Below are 17,770 nucleotides of genomic sequence, written 5' to 3'. Positions count from 1 at the left end.
CTCTAATAGTAGTCTCACTTGTTATGTGAGATAGATCCTGGCAAAGGTTGCCCAAAGAAACTGTCCTGCTCCTGGAAGTGTCCAAGGCCAGGCTGGATGGGGCCCTGAGCAACCTGATCTAGTGGGAAGTGTTCCTCCCATGGCAGGGCAGGTGGGACCAGATGAGCCTTAAGGTCTCTTGCAACTCTTCTATGATTTTATGTCTACTCTCAGATGGAAGGCAAGGGAGCAAAGGAGAGACGGGAGTAAGGAATTCTTGACACTTCATTGGCTTAGCTACTGAACTGAGGAAAACAAGATTCTCAACCAAGAAATTCTGAATCCTGGGAAAATTCTTCATGTTAGAAATTTTCCAGTGGGTCTGGTTGTCATTTGTTCCTTAACGTGTGGGGTGCACAGCCTGAGACTCTCTAGGACCCCAAGGGAAGGGAAACCTGTGACTTATCACAGAATCATTAAGGTTGGAAAACATCTCCAAGACTATCAATTCCAATCCTCAATTGATCAGCACCTTGTCAACCAGATGAGAGCACTCAGTGCAACGTTGTTTCTTGAACACCTGCAGGGATGGTGACTCCAGCACCATGCCAATGCCTGACAACCCTTTCAGGGAAGAAATCCTTGCACATGTCCAACCTGAATCTCCCCTGGTGCTGCCTGAGGCTATAAATGATGCTGTACTCTGCAGTGTGGTGCTGTTGCAAGTATCAGTGTGCTTACAGGTACCCTGGCAGTGTCTGCATTGGAGTGATGTAAAAACATGGTTTTTGGTTCTTAAAACGTTTTTGTTTCAGATTGAAAGTAAAGCAAATTGTCAGAATCCTGCATTGTCACTGTGCAAATATTTTGCCTACTTGAAAACCATTTTGCCATGGAGAGCTGACACAAAGTGGGTTCAGCAGCAGAGTGTGTGCTATTACAGCACAACAGTGTCCTAGACACTTCACAGCAACGTGACGGGTCACAGCCTGCCCTTCCTCACGATGCAAAACCCTTCACATACTCTTTTTCTCCCCTGAAAACCCAGTACCTGTCCCTTTTCTAGCACACACTGGTGCGCTGTCAGCCGTGATCCGTGATGGGTACAGCGCTCGGGTGGGGCGGGGCTAACCAAAGGGTTTGTGTTTGGGCTGTGTTTGGGTGCCCAGCTGTGCTCTGCTCTGCTCCTCGGCCCGGGGGCTCCTCGCAGAGCTGGTGTCTGGAGATGGTTAAAAGGCTGAGGGCTGCCGGAAATTCCTGGCGGCATCTAGGGCAGATGTTCTCTGAGCACCACTCAGAGGTAAATCCAGAAAGGTCCCGCACGTATTTCCACTTGAAGAAGGCTGCCTGATATTGGAACAATTTTAAACTAGCCGGTTGTTCAGTGTTATTTTTCGTCTTCCGCCACTAGAGCAACCCCTGACGAAGGGGTTTCAGTGTTTACCTGCGGAAAGCCTCCACAGATATTCGCAGCATCACCTCGTTTACCCCGGGGCCTCGGCCTTTCTCCCCGTGAAGCAAAACCCGCACCGTGGGCGTTCTGAGCCGAGCCCGGGTTATCCTGAATAACCGATTTCACCACACGACCTGACAGCCGGGCCCGCTGGAGGGCACCGAACCAACCCCCCGACACCAGCGCCCTCCGCCCTGTCGGGAGCCCGGCGTTGCCCTCAGGGGGCGGCCCGGACCCCGCGGGCCCGTTCCGCCCTCACCGCGCTCGGGCCCGGCCCGCGGCGGCGTCTCAGGCCGCGGGGAGGGGCCCTGGCCTCCGTCTATTGTGCGGCTTCTGGCGCGGCTCCGCCGCTGCCTGAAAAACCCTCCCCCGGTCGCTCCTCTCCTCAGACTCGTTTCGGCTCCGCTCCCCTGTCCGCACCTCGCGGAAGGCAGCGCGAGTATCGGCTTTTATCATCTGGTAGCCGAGGTCGGGTGTTTTGTTCAGGCGTTCGCGGCGGGCAGCCCAGGCGTTGCGAGGCGGCGAGGGGCGGGTCCTTCCCCCCCGCCCCCGCTCGGTATAAAGTCGCCGCCGCAGTCGGGCCTGAACGCCGCCACCGCCTCCTCACGGTCCGTTCGCGAAGCCGTCGCAGCCTCACGGTGAGGACTGAGCGGGGCGCGGGGGCAGTAGTAGGAGCTGTGTGGGGGCGGCGGGCTCGGCCTGCCGCGGGCGGAGGGTTGGGAGGCCGTGGGGTGATCGCGAGGGCCGGGGCGGGCGGAAAGATGAGCGCTCCTGGGCCATGCAGGGCCGGAGCTCCCAGGGTTCGTTGGGGCTGAGCCCTCCTAGGCCGTGTAGAAATAAAAGTCCCGTGGGGGCGGTGAGGGGAGTGTTGCCCGCGGGGGTGGTGAGTGAAGCCTCCGAGCAGCCCGAGCCTCCCCCCCGCGGCTCCCGGGCGGCTGTGCCTCCCCCTCCCGGCTCGCCCTGCCCCCCTGTGACCTGGAGCGACCGCGCCTCCAGGGTGAGTTCGTTACCTGGCTCCTGGTTACCGGCGCTGACGCGGAAGGCGAGGGGGAAGTAGCGGGCATGCATCCGGAATGGTGCTGGGAGGCGCGGCTGTAGGTAGCTGAGCTTGGCGTTTCAGGCTTAGACATGTAAATTACCGCTGTAATTCAGGTTTGGCTTCAGCTCGGCTCCCCGCCTGTCGTGCTGTTGTCGGATAAAGCTTTTAGGACTGGTTTGCTTAGTCACCCGGTGGTGCTGCTGCCCAGGGACTGTCACCTGCCAGACCTGTACTGCAGCTTGCTAAAAATTACTTTTTTTTTTTCTTTTCCTATTTTCTAGGAGACCGAGTTCTGTGGTATAAAAAATAATGAAATATGGATGAAATTCTGGTGTGTTGTTAATGATAAGGCAGTAGTTTAACTTTATTCTAACTGTTTCAGACCCTCAGCAGTATCTGAGGGTTTCGTTGGAAGTGGGTATGGGCGATAGGAGGGAAATATCCTTGCTGGGGCTCCCCTGGCTGAGGCAGCATCCCTGTCTGGCCGACTCTGCTCTGTGCAGCATTATGTAAGCCCAGGCACAGGGAAACTGGCGATGGAGCTGGGTTTGTTCTGGAGTGCTCCCAGGCAGTCACTGCAAGAACACATGCATTAAATTTAAATGTGTGCCTACAGCACTTTTCTTAGAACATAATTCAAAGTGCTAACCCAGAACTGTGCTTTAATCCAAATCTTGGTTTTGTGCATGTGTGTGTACATATATATATATATATATATATATGCTTGTTCCTTTGGAACAATCATGGCTGTGTTCCTCCAGAACACCCATCTTAATTAGAAGTAGCACTGTCATATAGAGTTACATTGCTGTGTAAACATTAACTAGCTGCTCAGTGCCAAATGGAAATTAAAGCAATGAGGACTCGGGGCTGGTGTGAGCTGCTTAATAACGTGTGTTGGCCAAGCCTCCCTTGGCCTGGATTTGCATAGGGCTGTCAGGCTTACCACACTACACTGGTGGACTTTCAGAAAGAACTAATGCAAGCTTGCTTCAAGTGGTCCAGTTAATTAACTATTGATAGCTCAAGTACTACTGTGAGGAGCTAGTGTGTAAAGTTTGGGGGAGCAACAATCAAAATTTAATTGAAATGTTTTGTTTCCAGAGCTGTTCACAGTAGTTTAGGTTGTGCAAACACATGCTTCAGTTGTCTTGAAGCAGGTAACTTGAGGACCCAAAAGAAAAGGAAACTTGCAGTGGCTTGCTGCTGACAAATATTTTGAGTGGTAAAGGAACTTACAACACATCCTACTAGCTGATTGAGAACAAGTTTATGAAATTCATGTGGCTAAATAGTTGTGTTTATAGTGTCCTTTAGTTGGCTCAAGTGCAGTGATAAACCTCGCCCCCTAGTCTGCATGTGTAGCTTCAGATAGAAGTTGTGATCTCCTGACTGCTGTGTCATATGCTTTACTTCTGAGTTTGAGTTGTTTCATATCTGGAATAATGCTTTCTTGTAAAATTTGTGTTTCTGCTAATGAGATCTTTCAAGCTCACTACCTTTTTTTTGTAGGTCTTACTACAGTTTGTCAGAGGAACTTTGTTAAAATGCATGGTCATCTCAGATGCTAACAAAGTACTGATCTTGCTTCCTGCTTTGCAAGAGTGGTAGTAAGTGTTGAAGGTCTTCCTTGTAGGAGTTTGTTTTTTAATCTCTTCAGAAAACCAAACACTTTTCTGGAGGAAAGCCTTTGATCTCAAGTAACCTGGTGTGTTTAACTCTGTTTGTAGCAAGGGAGCCTGGACTAGACTCTTTCTAGGGGAATTCCTTCCAACCTCAATGTTATGATTCTGTTCCAGAGGCTATAATTTGGAAACTGTTTTTGAGATCTGACATTGATTGAGCAGCTGAAGTGAGTAGCAGTTTGGATTTGAAGGCAAGTGGTGTTTTGGAACTGTTGAAAATTTTTTCAAGAGAAAGATATCTGTAGTGTTGTACTGGAAAAAAGGTACTATTGACTAATCTGTGAATTTTATGCTTTCAAATTGAAAAAAAAAGCTCAGAAATTAGTGTTAGGCTTCAGTCAGTCATTGTTTCCTAAGCATGAGGATTAATGAATTTAGGGCTGCTGATCCAAGGGGTGAATGATGAGTACATCTTGATCTTATCTGAGGCTCTCTGCTCTTGGGAAGAAACAATTTCAGCAATAAAGGTGATGCACACCTTTGAGTCATCTGAACTTGTAACATTTGTGTGGAAATAACTGCCTTCTCTTGTAGATGCCTTCAATTAAACTGCAGAGTTCAGATGGAGAAATCTTCGAAGTTGATGTGGAAATTGCAAAGCAGTCTGTGACTATAAAGACTATGCTGGAAGGTAAGAGTGCGAGACCCTGAGGAACACTCTTGGACAGTACTTGAGACAAGCTGGTACTGTGCTGAAAAAGGGTTCCCAGGTCTATGGAGCAGCTTGCTGTCTCCTGCCCAGACACCTGGAACTCCTGCTGTTGTAGCTGAAACTGTTTAGGATGGATGTGCTCTTGTAAAAAGCTCTGGTTAAGAGCACTTATAGGGAGATAAGTAAAATACAAACAGCCCACTGCCTTGCCTACATTCTACTTCAGTTTTGTAAGAGTTAAGCAAACAGAACATTAATAATATTTAAAACTTCAGTTTATTTAATCACACAAACCAGTGTTAGAATGTAAATATCACTTGTATGGAGTGGGAGATAATAAATCAGTGCAATAAGGAGCTGAAGTTAAACCTGTATTGTGAGCTTGTGAATGCTGTTAAATTATTTGGGATAAATACTTAGATGTGATCTCCTGCTGACATAAATTTGAAACAAAAGAACTCATGGTGGGGGAGGGGAAATCTGCCAGATGGCTGGGATACAGAGCAAACTGATCCCTCTAGTGCAAATCCTCATTGTTTACTGGTGTTTTTTCTAGTTTTTGGATGTATTAATGAACTAACTTAGCAACAAGTATTTCTGTACATGTAGTTAATATTATGCTCTTGCATGTAAAACTTTGGCTGTGACACCTTATAAGAACAGTAAAAATAAGGTTGAATTATGTCACACATTGAACACTTTTGTTAATAAAATAATGTTTGAACATGGCTGGCAGCACAGACAGGAAATGGAATGCATTAGGGCGCACAATTCTCAGTTTTCTCCTGCAGGAGCTGTGTCTCTGCTGGTGTTTAGTGACACTCAGCTGGAGATAAGGGAAGTTACTCGTGTGAAGTGTGTAAGCTGGGCACCATAAACTTGCCTCTTTCCCACCTGGGAGAGAACCAGTCTGCTAATGCAGGTGAAATGCATTTTCAGTGCAGGTGGCTGAGCATCAGTGAGTGTTTTGTGTGTTGGGTGCTGCAGCTGAGAGGGGAGGAGCTGAACCTTTGGGTTGTACTGAGCACCACGGGGCCACCAATGAAATATCAGTTTTCTGCTAACAGATGAAATTGCTGGCTCAGAGGTGATGGTGACAAGTCAAGCAGAGTTGACCAAACTTCAGATATTGCTTGATTTCTTTCAGTATATTTTAGTGGCAGTGTTTCAGTTCTGAATCTGTGGAGTAATTTAAAACAAAATAGTAGTGTTAATTAGCACCCCACTGATAGCAACAGTAGCGGACTTGTCTAAATACAGAAGTACATGATTTTTATAGTGTACAAATTTGAGGATTGGTGATGGTCTTGTTCTTAAATTAGGTTCCTTGGTGATGTTGAATTGGCTCTTCTGCATGTAATGAGTGGAGGTCTGCATTGTTACTCAATTACATAACTAATTGCAAGATGCCTTTCGCAGCTAGGGTGTCATCCAGCTATTAGCATTTGGGTAACAAAAAAGCACATTCTCTAATCAAAGATGGCTAATGTGGTATTTGTTCTGTGTATCAAGTTGAAACTTATATTTTTCTCTTAATTTTTACATTGATTCCTTGATCATATATCAAGGGGACAAATCCACATCTCTGTGGAGCATGCTGACAAGTTTTTAAAACAGGAGTGTTGGAAGCATGTGTTATAAATTTTTTTTTTTTTTAATGGAAGGATGGAAGGATTTGTGCTGCTGTCTTACCATGTGAACTTCTTCAGCTGGTACAGGATCAGTTACAAGTGATTTAGAGCCTGAGCACTTCTGTGGCTGCAGTATTTCCTGTTCATGCAGAGGACAAGACACTGTATCTATTTACCACAGTAGATTTGAGTTCTTATTTAATCATAAATGGAATGGGAGCCCTCAGTGAAAACTTGTGGGTAGAAACTGTAAGTGGTAAAAATACATAAGTGTTTGTCAGAATGTTCAGCACCTGAATTCATATGCAGATTCAGAACACTTAGTTAGCAAATGACTGCTTAGCTGGTTTGTAGATGCTCTCATTTGATAAGGCAAACCTTATCATCCACTTAACCTCAACTTGGTACAGCCTAGGATGTATAATATGGCCATAGCTCCACAAAGACTTTCAGAAGCTCCTGACATCACAGTTTAGAGGTCCTTTGTTACCAATCATTCAGCCTCAGTGTTGTCAAAATAGTGAAAAATTGATGAAGCATCCCAGTTGAGTAAATAGTTTTGTCTGCCAATTGCTCAGTCATCTTTCCATTTTTAGATTTGGGAATGGATGATGAAGGTGATGATGACCCAGTCCCTCTTCCAAATGTTAATGCAGCCATTTTAAAAAAGGTAAGATGATGAAAGTGGTTGTGCTGCATGACAGTAAAGAAATGTGAAGTTTATCTTGGAGTTGGATATTGTGAACAATTAGTTAAAAATATTTTTCATGTGCTACAAGCTTAACCAAATCAGGGTGCATGAACACGGGCATGTGGGTGGAGGCTGGCAGGCTGGTAATGGCACAGTAGTATGTATAGGGGTGACCTGGAACAGCAACCAGAAGCCAGACAGGCTTCCAGTGGGCATCTGTGCACATTGGCATTTTGTGGTGTTAAAGCACTGATTTTAATTGGATTCTGTGAGCTGAGGTGGCTCATCATGAGATGCAGATGTTTGGAGAAGGGATTATGCACCAGCAGTGGTGAGAGTGATGTGCAGTGGGAGTTGCTGTGTCTGAGTGGCAGTGACAGTGCTTAAGAGACATTGTGTGCACTTGGTGGTATTGAATTTGTTAACAGACCTGGTCATGGGGTCCAGGGAGAAAAGTATGGTCATGTGGTGTCCAAGATTCTTTATGCTTTCAAACAGAAAAAGTAGTGCCCAAATAAGCACTAAACTATTGTGCTTGTTTTGGGGTAACTATAGGGTTAGGAATTATTTCCTAGTGGACAGACCCATAACTTAAACTGGTGAAGTCTCTTGGGTTGGTGAAATGGAACAGACATTGCTTGCAGTAGATCCCTGCTCCTTTTATTTGGGTCATGAGATTGCATGTTCCCAAACTGACCACCCCCCAAAAAAACCCAAACAAAAATAAACAAACAACAACAAAAAAAACACCCCCAAACCAACACCAATCTTGCTGGCTGAACTTTCTACTGGGGTGAATGTGACCTGCTGGTAGCTATTATCACTCTGCCCTCTTCCCCTGTGTAGAGGTCTGCTTAATACAAAGTATGTTTCTGCAAAGAGATTAAATAGAGCAAACTTAGGTTTAGGTTTTCTTTGTACAGCCCATGTATGTTAGCACAGAGACTAATAACTTTATAGCACCAGCAGCTGGCTTTTAAGATTAAGTAACAGGTACTAAATCAGTTGGGATTTCTGAAAACTGTTGTATTCTGGGATCGGGGATCAATTGTTCTAAAAATGAAAACATTGGGGATTTGAGCATGTTCATACAGGAATTTAATATCAGTCTAGAGAAAAAGGTACATTTCTTCCCAAATTAGGTTATAGTTGGAGTTTAATAGGAAAATCACTTGGATAAAACTGTGATATCAAAACCATTATTAGGTGATTCAGTGGTGCACCCATCACAAGGATGATCCACCTCCTCCTGAGGATGATGAGAACAAAGAAAAGAGAACAGATGACATCCCTGTGTGGGATCAAGAGTTTCTGAAAGTAGACCAAGGAACACTTTTTGAACTTATCCTGGTGAGTGTCCTCAAGAAGTGCAAAGGCTGTGCCTCTGAAGTGAAGCTCTGCTATGCACTTGAGAAATAAAGCCTTTATGCTTCTTGAGTTACTTCTTCAGTGGAAGGGGGGATTGTGGGGAGGGCAGGTGGTGCTGAAATTGCTGAGATGGAATGCTTGCTAGCCTAATGCTGCCATTAATCTATACTTACTCACCAATCAATATACTTTTCTGAATAGCAATGTCTTTTATTTTTGTGGCTCTCAAGTCCAAGTTGAGGGCTTATTACTAGTTACAGAATTCTGGAGATCTGCATAAAAATGAAAATCTAACTTTGTTAAATTTGTATGGACCTGTAAGTGAACATTGTCTGCCTTGGCTAGTTAACAGTACTGTAACACTGAAGATCTGGGATGTTGGCAGACTTCTGAAAGCCATTTGTAGAAGGCAGAGCAGGAACAGTGTTTTTCATGGTACAAATGACTACCTTCTGTTTGACAAGCAAGTTTTAAGTACTGTACCTTGAAGGTTCTGGCTAGAATCTTATCAAAGTGAAGATAATCTGTTTGCATACAGTATTCTAAAATTTCAGTAAAATTAAACTTCTGTAGTGTATCTTCAGAGACAGTGTTGATATGGAGGCTTTATATCTGAAAACTTTTACAGGCTGCAAATTACTTGGACATTAAAGGTTTGCTGGATGTCACATGCAAGACAGTGGCAAACATGATCAAGGGGAAAACTCCAGAAGAAATTCGCAAGACATTCAATATTAAGAATGACTTCACTGAAGAGGAAGAAGCACAGGTACTTGAGCTAGGTTTAATTATAATTTAGCTGGCTGTTTGTGCTGAATTACAGTGTGGGGCTTCATAACTCAATTTGTGATGCAGCAGACTTGCTTCCAGTTAATGTAAACTAAAGCATCAACCCCTCATAATTGGGTGCTACTAGAAGAAAACTTTTTGGTCTCTACCATGCTTGCAGCCCAAAAAAGTGTATTGATTTTTCTAGTTCCAACATGTCTAATAAGAAAGCATGTAGGATTGTTTCTGGCAGTCTTAGTTTGCTGGTTTGGGGCTGTAGTAGGAATGCTGAAGATGTACTGCTGCACGTGACTGGAAAGGTGAGTTTGGGGTCTCTAAGTGACAAACTCATTGATCTTAGAACTTCACTAACAAACCAACTGAAAAACGACAGAGTTGGGGAAAAGCAAAACAAGATGCCTGGTTTCAATACAATGCAATCAGTTTATAGCCTTGGGTATTTTTCAATGCTATGTCATGAAACAAACAGCTTAGACTTAAGATACTCCATTTGCTTTAGTTGGTTGGAAAATTTCAGATTTGATCAAACCTAGGCATGAAAAACCTGACTTAGATTAAAAACCAGGCCAGTTTGGAAGATGGACTTTATAATTGCAATATCTGTGTGAAAAATTAAAGCTGCTCCAGGTTTGTCTCATTGCAGTAAATAATCCTGAATGCTTATGGGTATTTACAACCAGGGCTTAGAATTTCACTGCAACATACTAACAGTTAAACTGTTCTACCAGGTGCGCAAAGAGAACCAGTGGTGTGAAGAGAAATGAAGTATTGTGCCTGACACTCAAACACTGTAAGGATTGTTCCAAATACTAGTTGCACTGCCCTGTTCATAATTGTTAATATTAGACAAATGCAGCAGCAAATGAAGTTGTGTTAGCAGGATGTTGTTCCCTTTGCATGTGTAGTGTTTTTGAGTACAGATCTAGATCTGAGTTTTTACTAGTGTAATTGGATGTCTTTTTACTTTGCAATGAATAAAACAGAACTAAGTGTGGATTCTGTATGGGAAGTAGCACTTAAGGTTATCATTTTCATTACACTTTTAAATTGTTGAAGTCCATTACAGTGCTAAGGATTGTTGTAAATAAAAACATCTATGACTTCTTCCTGAAGAAGAGCAAAACACATGTATTTACAGGGTATTGATAACTTCAGAAAGAAAAGCAAACCAGAATGTGTCTTGGGGAACTAGATAATGAAGTTATTTGATTTCTTACAAAAACATTGTGGAGAAAAGCTAAGTGTTACTTAAAGCTATATAATTTTCAAGATGGTTCTTATCTTGCATTTAAAAAAAAAAATTGACCACTTTCTTGTCCTTTTAGTCTTGCCTTATAGACTAGTGAAAATGCGATTTAGAACTAAAGCTCCTGACAGTTAAATTTGAATACTTCAGCCATGTCTTGAAGACCTGCCTCTAGGTGATAGCAAATAAAGTGTGTTGCTTTATGCACAGGATGGGTGTGTTTTTATACATGTTACTGTTTAAAGTGGAATCCAGATTTGACCAAAAATGACTGACATTACCAAAGTTAATATTATTGACCTGTGCATACTATTAGTGGCTGGTTTTAAGGCAGTTTTAAAGACCCTTGTGATGTAGCTCTAGGAAATATGGTTTCATGTGTCCACAGGAAATCTTAGCCTCTGTATGTGCTACTTCAGCTTGTAGAGACTTAATTATTGCATACAAAGCTAATGCAATATCAAGCTTTTCTTTGGACAAAGCCACTTGCAACTAGTTAAACAGTAACTGGTTTTCTGATCTTTATTTTTTTTTTTTTTTTACAGTTCCCTTATAGGGAGTAGGGGATGGTTGTGTGGTAGATCTTTGAGGTGTGCTCTTAGCTTGTATTGCATTCCATTCTCTGTATAAACCTTAGAGTAGAAGGAACCTTAATAAACATACTTATCTCACTTGAAATATTGGTGTTTCACTTCTGAATTAATAAAGGGCTTCTAAACTTGTGTTTGCAAATGATTCTAGTTATTTGAAACTAGACAATTTTACTGTTGCTTATTACTGAGTGTAGAAATAATAGCACTGAGGCAGTGGTTAATTGAACAGATGTAAACTTTTTTAAAATTACTAATGCAGGGTACTAGACACAATGGGCAGCTTTGAGATGAAGTTGGGTGATAGCTAAATATCCAGAGAGGTGTTTTTTTTTTTTTTGTATAGCTTACCAAGATTATCTCAATTTTGAATGTGACCATTATGAAAGCATTCAGAATTTGCTCTAAAGCCTCCATGATTTGGATACAACTGCTCCTCACATCTGGTTGCTCAGGAGATTGTGGGGCCTGCCTTTGTGCTGCTGTGCATTATATTGGGTGTATTAGACACTTTGAGTGGGCATAAAATATTCTACTGCTACACTTTGATACGCTGAAGCCTTTCCAGCAGCCTGTATTGCAAACAATGCACCTCAGTTTAAAAGCGCTACTAGAGGAAAATATGATGTCATTTCTGTGGCTATGTTCATAGTTAATGTTCAGCTTATGCTGAATTCTTACAAGAAATAAATCCAGATCTGTGTGCAGTGTTGCAGAGTACACTTGTTCCTCAGGCTGCTGTGGCTAATACAGAAGCCTGGTGTAATTGTGTTTGGTGGCAGCAGCCTGTGTAAATTCCCAAAATGGAATTTTGGCACCCAAAGGTGCTTGTTGTGAGCACGGTGTCAAAGTTTGTCAGCAGCCACTACCTTGCACAATGCCTCATGCTGCTTTTTAGGGTGGGGGAAAGACAAAGACAGTTATCTTCCTCATTGCACTGCTCCAACTATGCTGTGCCTACATAACCACACCTGGGCTAAAACTTGGTAATTGTGAGAGCAGCTGGCCCAAAGCCTGAGCTGTGTTGGTCAGATATGGTGTGGTGGAGCCTCTGCTGAAGCCCCAGGTTGTGACACTTGGCTGTTGGCACCGAGCCACTTGTGGAGGTATAGGGGAAGGCTGGTCTGTGTGCTCAAGGCATTGTGTAGCTTTGGCAGATTTGTAATACTCTCACTAGTTTTGGTAGTTAGGATTGCATAACTTTCTCTAATTGAAATTCCCCTGTAGTATCGACTCAGATTTCATCCAGATTCAAGTACTGTAACTGCCTGGCAGGGATGTCAGCAGGAAAAGACTCTTTTTTGTTTTTTTTTTTTTTTCCCTGTATCTCTCAATTGTCCTACCCACTCCAGTAATACTAGTGCTCAACTGCAGAGAAGGATATTGGGGCAGTGCTGAGAGTTTGGGCTGTCTGTATTCCATGCTTCAGCTGAACCTGCTCCTTGCTGCTGTAACAGGCACTGGCTGTGTACTCTGAAATTCTGGAAAGCAGGAGAGACTGATTTCCCAATGTTTAAACTCTCTGTTGCTGTTTAACTTGTATGGTCCTTCCCTAACTTTTTTTTTTTTGAAGTCAATGTGTTATCAGGTATCATGCTTCTCTTTGGATAAAGGGATTAAGTGTGGGGGGTAGGGAGAGGGAAAGCTGGGTGTCAGTAGGAATTGTAGAAAAAAGTATTTTCTTTGTGCCCTTGACTTACTATTTCAGTCTTACCCACTGAAGGTTACTGGCAGTTATTCTAAAAACTATTCAAACATACACATGCTGAAGGGAAAAAACGAAAGCAAGCAGGAATCCTCTTGAATGTTAAGAAAAAGTTACTTAAGAATTTGATAGCATTATAACTTCCAGTGGCCTCTTTTGAACAGCCAGTCTGGCAATTACTTTATTTATAAAGCTATAAACATACTTTGAACATAAAAGCCAAAAAATACAAACTCAGTGAAGTAAAAAAATGACAACAAATGATGGATAGTCATTGGACAAATGAAGGTACAGCTGCAAAACATTTATCCCTACTACATCCATACAGTAGTTTTACTTGTTTTAATGAAGTGGTACTTCCATGACTTCTACATTCAGACTGATTCCAGCAATTCAAATATGTATTTCAGGAAGAATTAAAACTGATGTAAAACAACTTGTTGAGATAAAAACTTCAGAGCAATGTCTTACTTCTATTACAAAAAAAGAGTATTAACACAAAATAGCAATACGTCATATGGCAATTCTAAAGACACTTTTTTGGTATTAACAAGAAAGAATAATTTTGTTTTGGCATTAGTTATCAGCCGTTGGGCCATGGAACAGAAGTTAGTCCTACTGTTTTGTCTTGGAAAGGGGCAGCCTAAAGGTGTCTCTTCTGTGTTCTGGAATAAAAAGAATGAGATTTTTCTCAGTTACCCCAGTATAAACTGAGTTGTATATCAGAAGTTTATATTCTGAGTTTATCCTGTAGTAGATGGAAGCCCAGTAAGGTCTGACCATAAACCTGTATGTATAGAGCAGAATGCAGGCTGAACGAGGCAGTGGATGTGACTGCTCCAGCTCTGGGGCTCTGAAAACCCTTTGGTGCCACTAGGGCACAGGAAAAGGCTCCTGGAAGAGGGGGTGTTATGTGTCACCAAGGAGCTTTTGCAGGAATCAGCTGGAGTAACAATGCTGAGTGGAGACTGTAATGCAGATGAGCCTTTTGCTGCTCGAGCCAGGGACTCACAACACTGCGGAGGGGCCAGAGGAGCCTTGAAATAAGTGGGTGAAAGTCCCAGGGCATGAAATGAATGAGGGCTGGTTTGGGGTGCCTCAGCCAGTTTTAATACTGATCAGGACTTTCCCTGAAATTTCCTCTGGTGGTTAATTTAGACACCTCTCCTTTTTCTTTTCTACCTGCCTTTGCTTTACTGCTAAGTTCCATCTGTCACCCAATACCAATCAGGTGTTAAGTTACACCAGCCTTACACCCAGTACGGGGTACAGAGGCTTGGTGGCTGGTCTGTCATCTGCGGTGTTTCCAGTAGGTGACACTTTCACAGCACATGACAGCAGAGGGTCTGAGAGTGATAAATCATGACCTGAGACACAGCCATTTTTTAAAGCTGTTTTTTTTTGTTTGTTTGTTTGAAAATCAAATTATTAAAGAAACAATGTTAGGTCTGGCAAATCTACTGCGTTCCTCTGTTCAGCACTGGACCATGCTGTTGGCTAAGCTTGCTAAAATAATTTAAAATGAGCAGATTGCATATTGATCTAGTGCTATGTAATTAACCCTTTGAGTGCAGTTAGTACACAAGTGTACAGTTGACATTGGATCAGGTAATGCTACTTCTCCAAGGGTTAAAATGATTTAAACTTCAAAATGACCCTTTGCAAACTTGTCAGGTTTGTGCACATAGCTTTCTGTAAGAGCTTCTGAAGTTACATGTACACAGGAGAGGAATAAAGAAATAGGTTTAGCTCTTCTAAACTAAAACCAGAAATAAAAAATCTACACTACTATAAGCAAAACTATCTAAATAAAGGGACTAAACCCAAAGCTGGTCTACACACTAGTTAGATCTGGGTTTTTTTAAAATTTTAAATCTTTGAGGCATACACTTGGTTAAAAAGTTACATTTAATCCAATGTAAAAAATTATGGTTTGTGTTTTTGCATTAAGAAAAAAATATAAAAATAGTTTGTACATTATAAAGGTCATCTTAAATTTCTTGCAGTTCTACAATAATATTACTACATAATTTGTATTCAGTACTCCAAAACCCATGTATCAAGTAGGAAAAAAATAGTGCTCCCTCTACCTCTGTGTGGTGTCAATTTTCTCTTCAGCAGTCTGGAATAGATTTCTTTCAAACAGGAAAAAAAGTCTGCACTGGACTAGACTGTGGTCTCTGAGAAGACTGTAAACCTGAAGTAAATCCAGAACTTGGAATTATTTGGGATTTACATCAGTTCATGAAGATCATAATCCATCCACTGTGTTTTGTTTATCAAACTTGAAATATAAATACAATGCCAGAAACTGGTAAACATTTTAAAGCTGGAGAGAACACATTAACATTTGGCATCGTCATTGGGTGGAGGGAGAATCTTTCAGAAAAAGCTAGAATAAGGTTTTTTTAAAAGCTCTACCCTGAATCATTAAAAAGAGGGTTCTTATCTCAACGAGGGTATGTACAGATAGATGCCTGCAGCCCAGAGCAGGGCGGTGAGTGCTACTCTGCAGCCACACTGCCCCAGGACAGCAGAGCTCACACCTCCCCCCTCTGCTCAGGGAAAGGCCAGGGTGCTCCTCAGCCCTGGGCTGGTGTGATCCTGGGCCCTGGCCAGCCTGCTGGGGCTGCTGCCTCCCCCCAGGCCCTGCCCTGCTCTCCGTTGTGGAGGTGCAGAGTTCCATCAGAGCCTACAAAACCAACAGACTGATTTCTGAGGCTTTGGCTGGTCTATCTGGTGCGATTTCTTACCATCCACATGTGCAGAGGGTAATTCCTAACAGCCAGGCAGACCCTGCACTTGACCTGAGCAACCATCAGCCCTTCCAGCAGCCAGTCCATGCTCCTTTGCCTGGCTGGTGCTCCCTTGGTGTTGCTGTACAACCAGGAAATGGGACGTGTCTGCACAGAGACGTGTTACCTGCAAACACCATCCTCCTGTTCTCAAGCAAGAAGTTCAAAAAATTCACCTCATTAGTTTAAGTATTTCTCTTTTTCCTGGTCAGATCACAACGTTGGCATCACTATGTTTCCTTTTCAGACATATCGGGCTTTTAAAAAATGCTCCTATTCCAGCTTTTTCAGCTCCGTGGTGTAACGGCTATGAGAGATCTGTGAGTGACTACGCTTTCAAACAGCTCGGAGGGCAGGGAGTGGAAGCCAGGGTTAAACTGACAGCACCTACCACCTACAAGCAGGGGACATGGCTCTGCTCAGTGCCACACTTGGAGATAATGCAGTAAAAAAGAAACCAAAACAAAATCCCAAAGAAACAAACAAAAAAAAAGCATCACAGGGGAGGGAGAAAAGGCTTGTTTACTCATAAGCACTTTAAATTTTGGCAAGTACTTATTTTTTTTACCTTTTTTTTTTTTTTGAAATTGCTTTTCTATCTTAATGACTCCACCCCTCCAAAAAAAAAACCCAACCCAATGAGTTTTCCGTCATCCTCAAGTCATCCTGTGGCCAAACTTCATCTGTTTTATAGTGATATGGGGATTTGGCTGGACCTCTTGTCCTCGTGCAGAGGCAGTGGAACCACGTGGGCGAGCGGAGTGCCCGGGGTGGCCACCGGCTGGCGAGGGACTATGTCCCCGAGGAGGCGCGGCTGTAGGCGGGGGGGGAGCGCCGGGCGCCTGGGCGGGAGGGGCCGGAGGCGGGCGGGAGGTGTGCGGACACGGGGCAGGGGTCGGGCTGGTCGCGGTGCTCGGGGTCGGCGGGGGCTGCGAGCTGCTCTGACGGGAAGGCGGAGGGGGTGCATCGGAGCGCGTCCGGTGGGGAGAGAGGGGAGTCTATAGCACTTCCATCGGAAGAAACTGGGCTGGCACAGCGTCCTTCTCCTTGTAGGTACCGAATGCACTTCTTTTTCCTCCTGGAACAGGGGAGAGAGGTCTCTGTGAGTAAGGGAAGAGTCCCGGCACGCCGCGGATCCGCCGTGCCCTCCCTCCCGCGGGGCCGGGCTGGCGGCGCTGCAGCGCTGCGGGGACACCGCCAGGCGGCGCCCGCGGGCCGGGGCTCGGCAGCACCGGCAGAGGAGGAGGATGAGGGCATCAAACAGGATACAAATCAAAATGCAGTAATAAAAATGAAAACGGCAGAAAAAAAAAACAAAACAACCTCAAAATAATAATTATCAAAGCCATGTAATGAAAATAATAATAAAAAAGTGAAACAGTAAAATTTTAAAATAATAAAAAACTAATAATAAACACCCCAAACAATTAAAAAAAAAATAAAAATAATAATAAAAGTCCAACTTGTGCGGTCATTACTCACCAGCCACCACCCCAAATACTCGAATTCTGTGTGGGTGCCTGGCTCTCATGAGTTCAGGTCTAAAGCATTCCCCCCATGAGCCCCCACCTGCCACAGAACCCACGCAGGGCCTGCAGACATTTGTGTGCACTGGTGTCACAGGGCACATCAGCACCACTGTGCTTAGCAGTGCCAGGTTTTTGCTCTGCTGAGACACTGCCCTTCACACCAGTCTCAGCTTTTCTCATCCCAAAATCTGAAGGTTCCAAGAGCCCATTTCCCAGCACTTTCCAAGCCTTGTGCACAGTATCTTGAGGGTGTCTGCTTTGTAAAGTTGGAACAGTCCTGAGGCCTTCAGAGAGCAGATCACCTTTAACCTGCTCACTGAGCTAAGGGAAAATCAGACCTGACAGAGCTACCAATCACACTCCAGCCCACGGGGCTCCTGGAGAGGAAATGTTTGCTGTGACCTCCCCTTGATTTGAGCTCTCCCTTGGGAAGTGGAATATAGGTGCAAAATGCAATGTGGGCAGACATTAGGGAGAAAGATTTGGCAGAAGGGTATGAATGGTTGTGCAGTGGTGACAGACTCAGTTCCAAGTTTCTATTTTGTGGAGTGTGATAGAGCTCATCAGCTGGGGATGGCTTTACTGACCCAAAGGGGGACAGCTCTCCTCCCCCAGCCC

At 43.8% G+C, this 17,770-nt stretch overlaps 2 protein-coding genes across 7 annotated transcripts in view; one reads left to right on the top strand and one right to left on the bottom strand.

The window, feature by feature from the left end:
- The first annotated feature begins 1,965 nt into the window (after positions 1–1,965).
- SKP1 (S-phase kinase associated protein 1) lies at positions 1,966–11,255 on the top strand. Of its 2 annotated transcripts, none has more exons than XM_033073121.1 (6): positions 1,966–2,070; positions 4,691–4,787; positions 7,036–7,109; positions 8,337–8,480; positions 9,127–9,267; positions 10,016–11,255. In XM_033073121.1, exons 2-6 carry the CDS (start codon positions 4,691–4,693, stop codon positions 10,049–10,051), a joined length of 492 nt encoding a protein of 163 aa, XP_032929012.1. In that variant the 5' UTR covers positions 1,966–2,070; the 3' UTR covers positions 10,052–11,255. The 2 variants fall into 2 exon arrangements, with proteins under 2 accessions (XP_032929012.1, XP_032929011.1); XM_033073120.2 differs by lacking the exon at positions 1,966–2,070 and adding an exon at positions 2,406–2,429.
- Positions 10,570–17,770, bottom strand: part of TCF7 (transcription factor 7) — a 73,339-nt gene continuing 66,138 nt past the window's right edge. For 4 of the 5 annotated variants that reach the window (XM_033073111.2, XM_033073112.2, XM_033073113.2 and 1 more), the window contains one exon: positions 10,570–16,701. In XM_033073111.2, the coding sequence (XP_032929002.1) occupies positions 16,416–16,701 (286 nt within the window). In that variant the 3' untranslated portion in view covers positions 10,570–16,415. The remainder of the gene's footprint in view (positions 16,702–17,770) is intronic. The other variant, XM_033073115.1, reaches the window with a different exon arrangement.

The sequence above is a fragment of the Catharus ustulatus genome, chromosome 15, assembly GCF_009819885.2.
Source record: "Catharus ustulatus isolate bCatUst1 chromosome 15, bCatUst1.pri.v2, whole genome shotgun sequence".
In the NCBI taxonomy this organism is placed as follows: domain Eukaryota; kingdom Metazoa; phylum Chordata; class Aves; order Passeriformes; family Turdidae; genus Catharus; species Catharus ustulatus.
The sequence above is the reverse complement of the archived record's forward strand: the minus strand, read 5'-3'. Positions and strand labels throughout refer to the sequence as shown.